The 17,678-nt window shown below is 34.3% G+C and overlaps 3 protein-coding genes across 3 annotated transcripts; 2 read left to right on the forward strand and 1 right to left on the reverse strand.

The window, feature by feature from the left end:
• Positions 1-8,324: 8,324 nt before the first annotated feature.
• On the reverse strand, positions 8,325-10,298 carry LOC139867992 (uncharacterized). The gene is made up of 2 exons (XM_071856335.1): positions 9,263-10,298; positions 8,325-9,205 (listed from the first exon to the last, which is right to left on the reverse strand). The coding sequence occupies exons 1-2, from the start codon at positions 10,296-10,298 to the stop codon at positions 8,325-8,327; spliced, it is 1,917 nt and encodes a 638-aa protein (XP_071712436.1).
• A 4,168-nt stretch (positions 10,299-14,466) lies between these two features.
• Positions 14,467-15,878, forward strand: LOC139867650 (L10-interacting MYB domain-containing protein-like). The gene is made up of 2 exons (XM_071856016.1): positions 14,467-14,954; positions 15,055-15,878. Exons 1-2 carry the CDS (start codon positions 14,637-14,639, stop codon positions 15,748-15,750), a joined length of 1,014 nt encoding a protein of 337 aa, XP_071712117.1. The 5' UTR covers positions 14,467-14,636; the 3' UTR covers positions 15,751-15,878.
• A 95-nt stretch (positions 15,879-15,973) lies between these two features.
• LOC139865764 (uncharacterized) lies at positions 15,974-17,352 on the forward strand. The gene is made up of 3 exons (XM_071853863.1): positions 15,974-16,503; positions 16,575-16,806; positions 16,886-17,352. The coding sequence occupies exons 1-3, from the start codon at positions 16,096-16,098 to the stop codon at positions 17,350-17,352; spliced, it is 1,107 nt and encodes a 368-aa protein (XP_071709964.1). The 5' UTR covers positions 15,974-16,095.
• The last annotated feature ends 326 nt before the right edge of the window (positions 17,353-17,678 follow it).

The raw sequence follows: 17,678 nt of genomic DNA on the forward strand, positions 1-17,678 counted from the left end.
CTTGAAGACATGCTACGAGCATGTGTTATTGATTTCGGAAACAGTTGGGATCGACATCTACCGTTAGCAGAATTTTCCTACAACAACAGCTACCATTCAAGCATTGAGATGGCGCCGTTTGAAGCACTTTATGGTAGAAAGTGCAGGTCTCCGATTTGTTGGAGTGAAGTGGGGGATAGACAGATTACGAGTCCGGAGATTATACAAGAAACTACCGAGAAGATCATCCAAATTCAACAACGGTTGAAAACCGCCCAAAGTCGACAAAAGAGCTACGCTGACATTAAAAGAAAAGATATAGAATTTGAAATTGGAGAGATGGTCATGCTTAAAGTTGCACCTTGGAAAGGCGTTGTTCGATTTGGTAAACGAGGGAAATTAAATCCAAGGTATATTGGACCATTCAAGATTATTGATCGTATCGGACCAGTAGCTTACCGACTAGAGTTACCTCAACAACTCGCGGCTGTACATAACACTTTCCACGTCTCGAATTTAAAGAAATGTTTTGCTAAAGAAGATCTCACTATTCCGTTAGATGAAATCCAAATCAACGAAAAACTTCAATTCATCGAAGAACCCGTCGAAATAATGGATCGTGAGGTTAAAAGACTTAAGCAAAACAAGATACCAATTGTTAAGGTTCGATGGAATGCTCGTAGAGGACCCGAGTTCACCTGGGAGCGTGAAGATCAGATGAAGAAGAAATACCCGCATCTATTTCCAGAAGATTCGTCAACACCTTCAACAGCTTAAAATTTCGGGACGAAATTTATTTAACGGGTAGGTACTGTAGTGACCCGAACTTTTCCATGTTTATATATATTAATTGAGATTGATATTTACATGATTAAATGTTTCCAACATGTTAAGCAATCAAACTTGTTAAGACTTGATTAATTGAAATATGTTTCATATAGACAATTGACCACCCAAGTTGACCGGTGATTCACGAACGTTAAAACTTGTAAAAACTATATGATGACATATATATGGATATATATATAGTTAACATGATACTATGATAAGTAAACATATCATTAAGTATATTAACAATGAACTACATATGTAAAAACAAGACTACTAACTTAATGATTTTTAAACGAGACATATATGTAACGATTATCGTTGTAAAGACATTTAATGTATATATATCATATTAAGAGATATTCATACATGATAATATCATGATAATATAATAATTTAAAATCTCATTTGATATTATAAACATTGGGTTAACAACATTTAACAAGATCGTTAACCTAAAGGTTTCAAAACAACACTTACATGTAACGACTAACGATGACTTAACGACTCAGTTAAAATGTATATACATGTAGTGTTTTAATATGTATTTATAAACTTTTGAAAGACTTCAATACACTTATCAAAATACTTCTACTTAACAAAAATGCTTACAATTACATCCTCGTTCAGTTTCATCAACAATTCTACTCGTATGCACCCGTATTCGTACTCGTACAATACACAGCTTTTAGATGTATGTACTATTGGTATATACACTCCAATGATCAGCTCTTAGCAGCCCATGTGAGTCACCTAACACATGTGGGAACCATCATTTGGCAACTAGCATGAAATATCTCATAAAATTACAAAAATATGAGTAATCATTCATGACTTATTTACATGAAAACAAAATTACATATCCTTTATATCTAATCCATACACCAACGACCAAAAACACCTACAAACACTTTCATTCTTCAATTTTCTTCATCTAATTGATCTCTCTCAAGTTCTATCTTCAAGTTCTAAGTGTTCTTCATAAATTCCAAAAGTTCTAGTTTCATAAAATCAAGAATACTTTCAAGTTTGCTAGCTCACTTCCAATCTTGTAAGGTGATCATCCAACCTTAAGAAATCTTTGTTTCTTACAGTAGGTTATCATTCTAATACAAGGTAATAATCATATTCAAACTTTGGTTCAATTTCTATAACTATAACAATCTTATTTCAAGTGATGATCTTACTTGAACTTGTTTTCGTGTCATGATTCTGCTTCAAGAACTTCGAGCCATCCAAGGATCCATTGAAGCTAGATCCATTTTTCTCTTTTCCAGTAGGTTTATCCAAGGAACTTAAGGTAGTAATGATGTTCATAACATCATTCGATTCATACATATAAAGCTATCTTATTCGAAGGTTTAAACTTGTAATCACTAGAACATAGTTTAGTTAATTCTAAACTTGTTCGCAAACAAAAGTTAATCCTTCTAACTTGACTTTTAAAATCAACTAAACACATGTTCTATATCTATATGATATGCTAACTTAATGATTTAAAACCTGGAAACACGAAAAACACCGTAAAACCGGATTTACGCCGTCGTAGTAACACCGCGGGCTGTTTTGGGTTAGTTAATTAAAAACTATGATAAACTTTGATTTTAAAGTTGTTATTCTGAGAAAATGATTTTTATTATGAACATGAAACTATATCCAAAAATTATGATTAAACTCAAAGTGGAAGTATGTTTTCTAAAATGGTCATCTAGACGTCGTTCTTTCGACTGAAATGACTACCTTTACAAAAACGACTTGTAACTTATTTTTCCGACTATAAACCTATACTTTTCTGTTTAGATTCATAAAATAGAGTTCAATATGAAACCATAGCAATTTGATTCACTCAAAACGGATTTAAAATGAAGAAGTTATGGGTAAAACAAGATTGGATAATTTTTCTCATTTTAGCTACGTGAAAATTGGTAACAAATCTATTCCAACCATAACTTAATCAACTTGTATTGTATATTATGTAATCTTGAGATACCATAGACACGTATACAATGTTTCGACCTATCATGTCGACACATCTATATATATTTCGGAACAACCATAGACACTCTATATGTGAATGTTGGAGTTAGCTATACAGGGTTGAGGTTGATTCCAAAATATATATAGTTTGAGTTGTGATCAATACTGAGATACGTATACACTGGGTCGTGGATTGATTCAAGATAATATTTATCGATTTATTTCTGTACATCTAACTGTGGACAACTAGTTGTAGGTTACTAACGAGGACAGCTGACTTAATAAACTTAAAACATCAAAATATATTAAAAGTGTTGTAAATATATTTTGAACATACTTTGATATATATGTATATATTGTTTTAGGTTCGTGAATCAACCAGTGGCCAAGTCTTACTTCCCGACGAAGTAAAAATCTGTGAAAGTGAGTTATAGTCCCACTTTTAAAATCTAATATTTTTGGGATGAGAATACATGCAGGTTTTATAAATGATTTACAAAATAGACACAAGTACGTGAAACTACATTCTATGGTTGAATTATCGAAATCGAATATGCCCCTTTTTATTAAGTCTGGTAATCTAAGAATTAGGGAACAGACACCCTAATTGACGCGAATCCTAAAGATAGATCTATTGGGCCTAACAAACCCCATCCAAAGTACCGGATGCTTTAGTACTTCGAAATTTATATCATATCCGAAGGGTGTCCCGGAATGATGGGGATATTCTTATATATGCATCTTGTTAATGTCGGTTACCAGGTGTTCACCATATGAATGATTTTTATCTCTATGTATGGGATGTGTATTGAAATATGAAATCTTGTGGTCTATTGTTACGATTTGATATATATAGGTTAAACCTATAACTCACCAACATTTTTGTTGACGTTTAAAGCATGTTTATTCTCAGGTGAATATTAAGAGCTTCCGCTGTTGCATACTAAAATAAGGACAAGATTTGGAGTCCATGTTTGTATGATATTGTGTAAAAACTGCATTCAAGAAACTGATTTCGATGTAACATATTTGTATTGTAAACCATTATGTAATGGTCGTGTGTAAACTGGATATTTTAGATTATCATTATTTGATAATCTACGTAAAGCTTTTTAAACCTTTATTTATGAAATAAAGGTTATGGTTTGTTTTAAAAATGAATGCAGTCTTTGAAAAACGTCTCATATAGAGGTCAAAACCTCGCAACGAAATCAATTAATATGGAACGTTTTTAATCAATAAGAACGGGACATTTCAGATACCTTTAGAGATTAAGGTCAAGAACAAGATGATGATTATGATGCGTAAAGAAGTAGAAAAACCAGCTAGAAAACACGACCCAAATAACTTGTTCTTGGGTCTGATTTGGTTCGATAGAAACAGCAAAATAGCAGCAACTATGCAGCAACATTGGTTCGAATTTAAGGCTGTTTGATGGCGAAACTTGTAGCAAGAACAGGAGGACAAAGGGCTGTAAAAGTGGCGAAACAGGAGGCTGAATAGCAGTAGAAAAGTGACGATTTTTGGGCTGTAGAAGGTGTCGATTACAGGCTATTTTTGTGGGGGTTTAAAGGGCTGTTGGATGTCGACTTGCAGGATGGTTTGGGAGCTGTTTTGGGTCGACAAAAAGAAAGGGAAAAGGGCTGCAAATTGTCGACTACTAGCAAGCAACAAGGGAGAGATTTTTGTGATGCAATTTATGGAACATCATGAGGCTTTAAATAGGGAACAAATCAAGAGTTGAGATTACATTAGGATTCATGAAACTTGGTGATAAAGAACTTGAATTGGATTAGGATGAAAGGAACTTGAAATAGATTAGAATTAGATTAGCTTAGGGATCAAGTTTTCTATTTTTTTTTATATAGCCGAATTATTATTATTGTTTATTTATTTTTATTTTTTTATTCGACATTCATAATTTATTTCTATATTTTATATTTTTTTATTAAAGTTACATTTATCTAAAATACATTTTATTTAATCATTTATTTATTAGCCATGTCTTTTAAAAAATTTTACTTAGTTCACATTAGTTTTAAATGTATATAAATTATTACATATTGTTTATATTATTAATTTAATATTAGGTTAGGGTTTATAAGATTAGGGTTTTAATTAATATATGAGGTTGAGGTTTTAGGTTATTAATTACAAGCATTAATTTACAGAGCGTTTAATTACTCGGGCACTTATTATATCTGAATAACAACCCTAATGATAATACACCGAATATGACAATGAAACCCTAAGAAAAATTTTGGTAAATTCAAAATGGAAAAGTGAGGGTTGTTATACACGAGCTCATAAATTTCTAGATCCTATCCTATCCTACTATACATTAAAAGAGAGTCTTTATTAGCTAATAAATATTTTCAAAACTCCCTTAATTATCGTTAGATTAAAAAATTACCTGATGATACCCTTTCATCCAATGGCTAATATTTATCCTCTATCACTATTAGCTAATAAATCTATTCTTTAAACTAATCTCCCAAAATTACCCTTCTTAATATTTTAATGTAATCTGATCATTCATACGCTCAAATCAATATCCGTGATTTTGAAACCCATATTCTTCTTCCTCCTTCCATGTACGCTCTAATCTCCGCCACCCAAATATGTTATGATTAGTCTAAGTAATTAACTTCAACTAATCTCAATTCAACCTGACAGCTTAGAACAATCGAAGCTTGCGAAATTGAATTGCAATTCGTTACTTGAATCGAAATTGAATTACAAGTAATGAAAATTGAATTACAAGAAATTGGGAGAACTTGATTATACAATCGAGTGAAAAATGAAAAACTAAGCTGAAATGAAGTTCAATTGACTTCTTAAACTCGTTTGCCCTAACTTCCATCAACGATCTAACAGAATCTGTTGAGATTCTGTTAACACTAACAGCCCCGTCACCAACACGTTAAGTACAGTTAAGTCTCATGTGCCGGTCACGTGATCTGGACTTCCCTTTATTCTTATTTACAGTTGACTTTTAACCAGCTAATTTTGACTCATAACAATAGCTCCCTCTTCAAACGATTCTTGACCTCAAGAATCTATTCAAGCAATAGGAAAATTTGGGAAACGAAGCACAAAATTTTCAACCTGCTCCCATGTCGCGTCATCTACAGTACCATTCTGCCATTGAACCAAGAGGGCAACAGAAGCCACATTACCCCTTTTTACTAGCCTGCGATCCAAAATCTTCCATGGCTCAGCTAACAACATTCCATCTTGATTTGTGGCCGGAATTGTACCCATATGAACCGGTGTGTTGCCCTTGTGTAGCTTGAGTTGTGAAACATGAAACACAGGATAAATTCTTGTTGTAGATGGTAGATCTAGTTTGTAAGCAACCATTCCAATCTTTTGTAAAACTGCAAAAGGACCATAGTATTTGGGAGATAGCTTGCTGTATGAACTGCCACGTAACGTGATTTGCCTGTAAGGCTGAAGTTTCACATAAACCCAATCACCAACATTGAAATTCCTATCAGTTCTTTTCTGATCTGCATAATGCTTCATGCGATCTTGAGCCCTTGTAAGATGATATTGCAGCATAGCCATTGCCTCTTCTCTTACAGCCAGTGACCTATCCACCATATCCACTTTACTGTCTCCCTTGTTGTAATGAACCACATCTTTTGGACTTTGACCATACACCACCTCAAATGGAGTTGTGCCAATAGCAGTGTGAAAATTTGTGTTGTACCAATACTCTGCAAGTGGCAGCCATTTGATCCAATCTTTTGGTGATTCATTAGTCATGCACCTTAAGTAACATTCAACACTCTTATTCACAATCTCAGTTTGCCCATCAGTTTGAGGGTGGTAAGCTGTGGACAACTGCAGTTTAACTTTGAGTAATTTGAATAATTCTTGCCAAAAGATGCTTACAAAAATCTTATCCATGTCACTAATGATGACCTCAGGCAACCCATGTAACTTGTAAACTTGATCAATGAACACATTGGCAATGTGAGAGGCTGTAAAAGGATGAGATAAGGCAATGAAATGTGCATATTTACTAAGCCTGTCAATCACTACCAGAATTACACTTTTACCCCCAGAACTTGGCAACCCTTCAATAAAATCCATTGAGATCTCAGCCCAAACTCTTTTTGGAATAGGTAGAGGCTGCAGTAGACCTGGGGACATAGCAAGGTCAGGTTTACATCTTTGACAAACTTGGCATGATCTGACAAATCTTTTTACATCTTTCCTTACACCTTTCCAATAAAAACCAACAGTCAACCTTTGAATAGTCCCATTCATGCCAGCATGGCCTCCTGTAGGGTCATTATGAAAATGTGTGATTAATGCATTTCTCAAATTATAATTTGCTCCCACCACCAACTTTTTCTTTCTCCACAACTTGTCATGTTTCCATTCATAGTGCTTAGAAACAACTTGACCCACTTGTAATTTTTTAATCAACTGCTGCAGATCCACATCTCTCTTCACACTTTCTACCACCAAATTCTCCATATTACTTGAAATTGTGGACACATGTATCTGGAACAATTGTCCCCCACCCTGCATCCTGGACAAAGCATCAGCTGCTGCATTATCATTCCCCTTTTTATAGTGGATTTCATAGTCAAAGCCCATCAATTTAGGCAACCATTTCATCTGAGTTGGTGTAGTTATCCTTTGATCTAACAAATACTTCAAACTTACATGGTCAGTTTGGATTTTAAAATGTCTGTCCAATAGATATCCACGCCATTTATCCAAAGCTATAATGACTGCTAAGAATTCCTTCTCATAAGTAGAAAGAGTTTGGTGTCTAGGAGCTAGTGTTTTGCTGAGGTAAGCAATAGGGTGGCCGTCTTGCTGCAAGACTGCACCAACTCCAAGACCTGATGCATCTGTTTCTATGATAAATTATTTGTCAAAATTAGGCAAACTAAGAACTGGTGATGTCTGCATTGCTATCTTAAGCTTCTCAAAAGCTTCTGTAGCTTCACTACTCCACACAAACGCATTTTTCTTTAACAAGCTAGTTAATGGTTGAGCTATTGATGCAAAGTTCTTAATAAACCTTCTGTAATAACCTGTGAGGCCCAAAAATCCTCTCAACTGTTTCAAATTCTTAGGAATTGGCCAATTAACAATAGCTTCTATTTTGGTAGGTTCAGTACTCACCCCTTTCTCAGTAATAATATGCCCCAGATACTCTACACTTTGAGTAGCAAAAACACATTTACTCTTCTTAGCATACAACTCATGAGCACGCATAGTATCCAGTATTAGGGTTAAGTGCTGCACATGTTCCTCCAAAGTGGCACTATAAACAAGTATGTCATCAAAGAAGACAAGTGTGAATTTTCTCAAAAAGGGCTTGAATACCTCATTCATTAGTGCCTGGAATGTTGATGGTGCATTAGTAAGGCCAAATGGCATTACTAAAAACTCATAATGGCCCTCATGTGTTTTGAAAGCAGTCTTGGCAATATCATCTTCAAACATGCGTATTTGATGGTATCCTGACCTTAGGTCCAGCTTTGAAAAGACTTTTGAACCCACCAATTCATCTATAAGCTCCTCAATGATTGGAATTGGAAATTTGTCCTTGATGGTATGCTTGTTAAGTTCTCTATAATCCACACACATCCTCCAGGTTCCATCTTTTTTTTAACCATCACAATAGGAGCTGCATAAGGACTTTGACTTGCCCTTATTACTCCAGACTCCAGCAGTTCAGCAACCATGGCTTCTATAGCATCTTTTTGAGTAGGTGGATGCCTATAAGGTCTAATATTAATGGGTTGAGTGCCTTCCTTCAAAGGAATTCTATGATCTTTTTTTCTTTGGGGTGGTAGCTTAGTTGGCATAGCAAATACATCTTCATAGTTGACCAGAACTTCTTCTATCACACTAGGCAATGGGAGTTCTTTGACAGCTACAGCTTGATTCATGTGGTAGATGGTAACAGGGTACACACATAATATCATTGATGACAACTGAGCTTGTGCACATTGTGCTTCATTTGGTATCCTTTTTGCCTCCATCCACTGCAACTTTGACTTCCTTGTTCCCCTTAATTCCACCTTACTGCCCTTATACTTGAATGACATGGTCAACTCATCAAAATTCCATTTAATATCACCTAATGTTTTCAACCATTGTATTCCCAAAACCATCTCACTACCTCCCAATGGTATTAATACCATATCACTTGAAAAAGTAGCACCATTAATCACCCAAACTACTTTATCACAACCACTTGTTGTCAACAGCTTACTCCCACCAGGAACAATGACTTGCATTGGTGCAGTTGTACTCAATTTACACCCTAACCTTTTGGCAGTCTCATAATCTAAGAAATTATGAGTGCTACCAGAGTCTATCAAAATGTGCACCTTGTACTTATTTACACTGCCAGTCACTCTCATGGTTTGATAAGTATTAGCTCCTGTTAAAGCATTCAATGATATGTGTGGTTAACTGAATTCACCTAATGTAGACAAACCTGTACCAACTTCACCATCATTCTCATTAACATCCACACACTTTATTTCTTCTATGACTTCACTACCAACAACCTCTAGGGTATACAGCTGTCCACTACACTTATGGCTTGTTGAATATTTCTCATCACAGTAAAAGCACAAGTGTTTTGCCCTTTTTTCTTCAATTTCTTTCTGAGTTAGCCTTTTACTACCATTTTTTGTGGCAGCATTGTATGGAGTTATAGGTAGTGCTAACTGGTTATTGGCAGTAGGTTGACTTACAGTGTTTGTCATTGCAGGTGTGTAAGTGTTATTCTTTGCAATGAAGGTTGATCTAGGTGTTGATAGCAGAGGAGTACTTCTTCTTTTGGAAACAGCTATAGTATCCTCTTGTAATTTTGCTAAACAATAAGCATCTTCAAGTGTCCTTGGCTTGAACATTCTTACTGAAAGCTCAATCTCCTTCATCAATCCAGCCAAGAACAAACTAATAGCATGCTTTTCACTTACTTCAATTTTATTCAATAACCTCTCGAATTCATCAAAGTAAGCATCAACAGATCCAATTTGCCTTAAGTTTTTGAGTTCAGATAGTGGATCTTCTACAGTAGTACCAAATCTTTTCAATACCGCTTCTTCATAAACAGTCCAATCCACCTCTTCACCATTAATCCGTACAAATTGTTGATGCCAACTCAATGCTCTCTTATACATGTGAATCGATGCAATTCTGACCTTCTCTGTTTCTTCAACTTTATCTACCTCAAAAAACTGCTTACATTTGTAGATCCAGCCTCTAACATCATCTCCTTCGAATTTTGGGAATTCAAGCTTAGTCAAGCGAGTCAACTGTACATGACCTCTAGGATTCATACCTTCTCCATTCCTAATTCGTTGAACGTCATCGGACAAGTATTGTTGTTGCATTATAACTCTGTTAATTCGTCCATTCACTTGAGTTACGGCGTGAGTCAACTCCTCAATTGAAGCTCTTATGGCTTCAATTCCGGCGTCTTCTCCGGTACCGCCTGCGTTGTTTCTTGTTGCCGCTACCATTCCTTCACCTTAATCAAAAAAGAAACGATTAATTCTCAGGAAATCGCTCTGATACCAATGTTATGATTAGTCTAAGTAATTAACTTCAACTAATCTCAATTCAACCTGACAGCTTAGAACAATCGAAGCTTGCGAAATTGAATTGCAATTCGATACTTGAATCGAAATTGAATTACAAGTAATGAAAATTGAATTACAAGAAATTGGGAGAACTTGATTATACAATCGAGTGAAAAATGAAAAACTAAGCTGAAATGAAGTTCAATTGACTTCTTAAACTCGTTTGCCCTAACTTCCATCAACGATCTAACAGAATCTGTTGAGATTCTGTTAACACTAACAGCCCCGTCACCAACACGTTAAGTACAGTTAAGTCTCATGTGCCGGTCACGTGATCTGGACTTCCCTTTATTCTTATTTACAGTTGACTTTTAACCAGCTAATTTTGACTCATAACAAAATACTCTCTCTGTGACACCACGACCATAGTTCCACCACTAAAACCTCAATCAGAGTTTACGATGTCTTTTTTGTATGATCTCTGATGTTAGCCCTAATTTCAGGATGAACAAGATTAGCATCTTGAAGATAAACAATCAGGGTACCATCACATTCGATTCAGTCTTAGCGTTTAAACAATCACGGTATGTTAGCCCTATACTTTTATTTATGATTTTTTGAACTATAATTTTATTGCGTGATATTATATTATTTGGTATACGGATTTTATAGGCTTGTTGTTATTGCTTTTATGTGCATAATCAATATGTCTTAGGCAGGTAGAATGCATAATAGGCTATGCATAATAGGTGGTCTGAGCTGAGTTATACGGAGTATAGTATTGTATCAACTATGCTTTATTGATTATGAGAACTAAATTGCTATAATAGTTTCTTAATTCTTGATATACAAATATAAATATCCTGTCCTTATTTCAGTTGAACTTACAATTTTAGAAGTTTTAATATATTTGGAGGTTGCTAATAATTATGCCTGATTTGAAGATGGTAGCTCTTGCTAGATTGAGCGTTATGAATAGGAGCCTCAACCATTAGATTAAATTTATCAGCATACTTTACAAATCGCTCAAAAACACCTTACAAGTCGATCAACGCTAAAAGGTTGGGTTAAAGTCATTCATGGTCTGATGGTTGGAGTGAGTCTGAGGCTTCTAAAGATTTGCCGAGTCATCTTGGTGGTGGCTGTGAATCTTATGACGTTTTCGCGATGACATTATCCTCAAACTCTAATCTCATGAGAGTGTGTGATTTATTTAATTTGATTCTTACTTCTTTCTTCTGGCTCAAATTCACTCGATCGTACAATTTATTCACTATTTTGGACATGTTTTTGAGTATGCAGACCTATGAGTTTTTTAAAGTATTATTATAAGAATTTATTTGATTAATTCTTTGCACTACGGGTGGGTTTATTGAATTTTTGGGCTTTTACTTTTATGTTTCCTTTACTTTAAACTTATTGGACACTCTTTCTAATTTGAACTTATAAGTATGGTCACCAAATTCCAACCATCAATGTCGTCCACTTAATTTGAACTTATAACTCAAACATACATCGTAAATGTGTTAAAATGATCGTGTATCATAACTTATGTCAGAAGAGAATGGTGTTTGTGTATTTGGGTATTAATGTTATAAGAGAATAGTGTTTGTGTATTTGGGTATAAAATACTACCTGGCAGTGTATTTGGGTATAAGATACAACTTGAGATTAGTTTTGCAAGTCTCAGCTTATAACTTATTGTTTCAAGCATAAAAAAAAAAGAAAAAGAAAAAAACAACGAAAATATATGCATTTACTTAATATAATTGTATGAAACCAATTTGAAATTTTATTTAAGGAATGTTTAGTGCGATTTGAGAATGTTGTAAAAACTTCATGGCAAAATGCAGTTTGACAAATGTTGATTAGTCAATGTCCAATGAGCGTACATAGTGACTACTTTGGTCGAACTGTACAGTGAGCATAGAAAACTATTCGGATCGTTTCAATTTCATTATCATGAGAGTTTGACAAATGTTGACTGCTTTGGTCAAAGACCAAGCAACATACACATTGGACAATGGTTGTAATTTGATACAACATACATTTGTACTTCATTGCAAATTTTGATTACAAATAATGGATAATCAACACGGATAACCTAATACCTTTCATTTTCTCAAATCTTGAATGATTTTACTCCACTCTTCATGTCTGGTTCCTCTCACGTTCATCTTCTTCATCTAATATCATGTTCAATTCCTTATTTCATCTGCAATTGGACTTATCCAAAATCATCTCCAATTAGTTTTTTCCCTTTTGAATCCTTTAACTGTGATGAACAACTAACCCTTTGCCACGACTATCGTCATTTCTGTTGCCGCCGCTATTGCCATCTCCACCGTCACAATCGATTACGGGTATTCATCATTTTTCTAATTCAATTGTTTCAATCGTCATGCTTTAGAAATTCTCATCTCTATTAAAATTCTAGACAACCACAATACATTACCGGAAGAAACTACTCCGATAACGACGCATATGTACGTATCTTTCTTAGATTTCTTTTCTTCGTATTATTTCCTTATACTTAAAATTCATACAGTTGTGCTTTATAGGTTAATCGTTACTCTAAAAACATTGTAACATTTGTTAGGGTTTATACTACGGTATCTTAATTTTTTTATTTGGATTAAAGATAAATTTATATGTATAATAACATGGATCATAAGTTAAGCATAATAATAAGTAAATTGTTTGCATGATTTCATAGTATTCAGTAACAAACATTGTGTTCATTCATTAAATTACAAAAAAAAAAAAAAAAAAAAAAAAAAAAAAAAAAAAAAAAAAAAAAAAACTGAAAAATCGATGTGGATGTATATAGAAGATTTGACACGTGATTGAATTCGTTTATTGTTAAAAGAATGGATTTTTTTTGGATAATTTTGGAAAATATAAAATATTTGTTCTTCATTGAAAATCTAAATCATTGTTACAATTTGTTATTTTACGGCTATGTTTGGCAAGAAGATTATTGGAGATTTTTGGAGATTCTAGCTTTTAGTTTTTATAAAAAAGCTCCTGCATAATAAAAAAACTTGGTTTGGTGACAAAGCTTAAATCTTTTTTGAGATGGGAAAAAGCCCTTGTTTGAAACGCTACTAGTACAAGCGTTTGAAATAATCTAGAGCTTTTTCACGAATTTAATTACCTAAAAACCCTCCCACGATTACATAAATCTCCCACGTAAATCAGTTATCTACCCTAATAAAAGCCGATTCCCCTAATAGGATCGTTACTCTTCTGGTGTGTTTTATTACGATCGCCTCTGCAATTGTTCTTGGAGGTAAACCCTAATTCTTAATCTTCTATTGATGCCGCTGTGATATGCAATTATTAATCGTCCGTTGATGATGTTGTGAGTTTAATCGGTTGCTATTGATCTGCAATTCTGAATGCTCTATTGCTTTTAACATGTTACTCATCTTGATAATGCTGTAAACCGTAATTGTTGTGTGATAGCGGCTATTATTTGATTATGATTAATACTCAATAAAAACAGTTTAACCATGATTGTTAATCATCGATTGTTGATTTTGTGATTATAATTCTGCTTTTAAGATGTTAATCTGCGAATATGTGCAAACAACTCATCTCGTTTCATAGCATCTGTTGTTGATAGGCTTTAGCCTTTGAATGTTTTGTAGGTGCTTAAAAATTAGAATAGTAAAAATAGTAATAAAAGTGTAGGCCTGCACAAATAGATTGGTTGTTGTCTTTTATTTATGTAAGTTTTTTCTATGCTCTGCTACCTGCACAAATAATGGGTATCGATGCACAAATAATGGGTATCGATTGGTTGGATGCATTGGATTTTGTAGTGTTTATACTTGATAGGGTAAAGAAAGTACTTGTGCTTCATATATTCTGCCACCTCCAAATTACTTTCCTTCATATCTCAAAGTAAATTAATCAACCTTTTTAGCTTCTTTCTGCAGAGCAGTTTGTCATGTCCCTTTATTTTTATTTGTTTATCTTCTAACTAGTGCTACAAGGTTACCAACACCAGGCTACAATTTATGTCATCGTGTCTAAATGGGTAGATAATTTAGTTGTCCTTTTCATAGCGGGGCCCCAGCCAGGGGCTCTGCCCCTTGGACCCCGCCAGGGGCGCTGCCCCTTGGACCCCGCAAGGGGGCGCAGCCCCCTTGACCCCCGCCATTACCGTGCGCCAGTAATGGAATTAGGTGTACAGTGCTTTTATAAGGTTAAGATAATCAATTGGTTTAAATTAAGTATTAAAGTATCATTCGAATCTCATCATGTTGTTAGATGGCCTCAAAACCTGAGAATGCAAAAAAAGAAAACTGGACAAAAGAGATGGTTTTGGAATTTTGTCAGTTCTTAAATAAATATATCACGAAGCATGGTCGAACTTCTCCATTTAAATGGGTATCCCTTCAACCAGAGTTTGAAAGAGCTATAAAACATAAATTCAACAGTAAATGTGCTCTAAAGAACAAGTATGATAGTATGAGAAAGGATTACAACCTCTGGAAGTCACTGAAGAACGGAGAGACTGGTCTTGGTTGGAATGAAAGTACGAAGCAACTTAATTGTTCTAATGAATGGTGGAAAACTAAAACTACGGTAAGTTAATATAAGTTATTTAATATTTTAACAACAAATAAAGTTATGATGATATAATTAATTTAATTTAACTAATGATTCACAATTATATTGTGTATAGGAAAACTCTAAATACGCAGCAATTAGAAGAAATCAACCATCAGCACAACTACAAGACGAATGGGATCAGTTATTTGGGGATGTAGTTGCTAGTGGGTCGAATTGTGTGGCGCCTTCAATGGATTCAAGTACAATCAATGATGTGCATGTTGAGAACCTTGTGGATGATGATGTTGATATGGTTTTTGATGCAAATGATTATCAAGTTAACAATGACACACCTTCAAATCTAGAGGACTTAGAAACAGAAGATCCCAATTTCTATAGCAACCTTCTTAATGAAGCCATTCAACAAACTACATCGGCACCAGTCCCAAGTGAGGTTGCTAAAAAATTTGACATGACTTCTAAAATAAACACTAAACCCAAACCAGCTAACATGAAACGTAAAGGAAGAGAATCAACGGGATCTTTAATGCTTAAGAACCATTTAGCGCAAAGTAGTGTGGTGCAACAACGTGCTCTACAGATATTAGAAGCAGATTCTTCCAAACTTGATGAAAGTACTAAGTTTACTATTGGAGCTGCTGTAGGTGAGCTTAACCGGATGGTTGATGTAGGATTAATGACAGAAGCAGGGGATTTGTGGTTGTTTGCAATTGATTTATTTGAAGATCCGGTGAAAAGAGAAATATTCATCAATATGCGAAGTGATAATGCCAGGCTAGCGTGGCTGCAACGAAAACAAAATCCCTGAAGTTTCTTTTAGCATAGTTTTTCTGAGTTTAAACAATTTGTTTGAAACATTTTTATTTTTCTTATGTGTGTTATTGACATAAATTAGTTGGATGTTATTTGGTATATTTTTTATATAAAATTTCTACTTGCGAATATTTTGTGTTAATGAATTGCTAGTGAAAGTATATTCATAATATCATTTGGTTTGAAGTAGTATTATGAATTTGTTGACAGGGTTAATATGAATAGTGAGATACGCAAGAAGATACACAAACGACATTGTTTTAATTTGTTGTTGGATTCGTGCTATACTAATGATCTTGTTGCGGCATATTATTATAAGTATATATACAAGGAACCGTGCATGACATCATCTCTAACAGGCGAGGCTTGGGTGATGGAAGTTTTAAATGGTCATCCAATACGATGTGTAAATGCATTTAGAATGCATCCGGATTTGTTTAGGAAACTCTGTGGAGAACTTGAAACAAACTATGGATTGCAGTCATCTGATAAAATGTCCACATTTGAGATGGTGGGGATATTTATGTATACATTGGCATTGGGGTTATCTAATAGAGATGTTATGGAGCGTTTTCAGCGTTCAGGAGAGACTATTAGTCGAGCATTTCATGAGGTTCTAAATGCAATTATTGGTAGAGATAAAGGTTTTCAAGGTCTAGCACGCGACATTATAAGACCAAAAGATCCAACTTTTCAACTAATACCACCTCAAATCATGAACGACAAAAGATATATGCCCTATTTCAAGGTAATGTATTTATTAAGGTCATCTTTTATTTATTTAAATTTTTACGTCTCTAACGTTGAAATTATATTTAGAATTGCATCGGATGTATCGATGGTACACATATAAGGGCATGCATCACAGAGAGTCAACAACTGCCTTATATTGGTAGAAAAGGAGTACCTACTTTCAATGTAATGGCAACGTGTGATTTTGATATGTGTTTTACATATGTATCAGTCGGATGGGAGGGATCAGCACATGACACACGTGTGTTTATGCACTCAATCCAAAATAAGTCAATGAACTTTCCACAACCGCCTGAAGGTAAATATACATATATATTTTATTTATTCATGTTACTTTTTTCAAATTCCAACACGATTTGTTTAAACTTTTTTATCAGGTAAATATTATTTGGTTGATAAAGGATATCCAGACAGAAAGGGATACCTTGTTCCATATCCCAAGACAAGATACCATCAATCCCAATTTCAAAAGGAGTCCCCAAATAATATGCAAGAAGCATTCAACCGTTCACATTCATCTCTACGAAGTTATATTGAGAGGTCATTCGGAATTTTGAAGAAACGATTTCGCATACTTCGTGAAATGCCAAGGTTTAGTGTGCAAACACAAATTGATGTTATAACGGCTACATTTGCGTTGCATAACTACATCCGTACTAACAGCCAAGAAGATATTTTGTTTGCAATAATTGATCAACATCCAAATTACATACCACGAGATGAGCTTATTGATGTTAGTAACCGTGACAGAAGCGCCGAAGGAATATTTGAAGGAAGAAGTAATGAGATGAAACATGTTCGTAACGATATTGCTACTTTAATATGGAATGCTCGTCGAAAATAATTTAGTATTACAATATATGTTTTCGGTTATTTGTTAATGGCTGCGTTTTGTTAAATCAAAATTTAAAATAAAAATGATGAAATTTAACTATTTTTTCTAATGTCTATTTTTGTCATTTTACTTATTTTTTTAACAGCTACAGCTACTTTGCCAAACAATTATATACATCTAACAGCTAATCGCTAACAGCTAATCGCTAACAGCTTTCAGCTAATCGCTAACAGCTAATCGCTAACAGCTAACAACTAGTTTTGCCAAACATACCCTACATGCATAACTTAATTAAATAAAACATGAGCTTCAATTTTGATTATTATTTTTATTCA

The sequence above is a fragment of the Rutidosis leptorrhynchoides genome, chromosome 9, assembly GCF_046630445.1.
Source record: "Rutidosis leptorrhynchoides isolate AG116_Rl617_1_P2 chromosome 9, CSIRO_AGI_Rlap_v1, whole genome shotgun sequence".
Classification (NCBI taxonomy): Eukaryota; Viridiplantae; Streptophyta; class Magnoliopsida; order Asterales; family Asteraceae; genus Rutidosis; species Rutidosis leptorrhynchoides.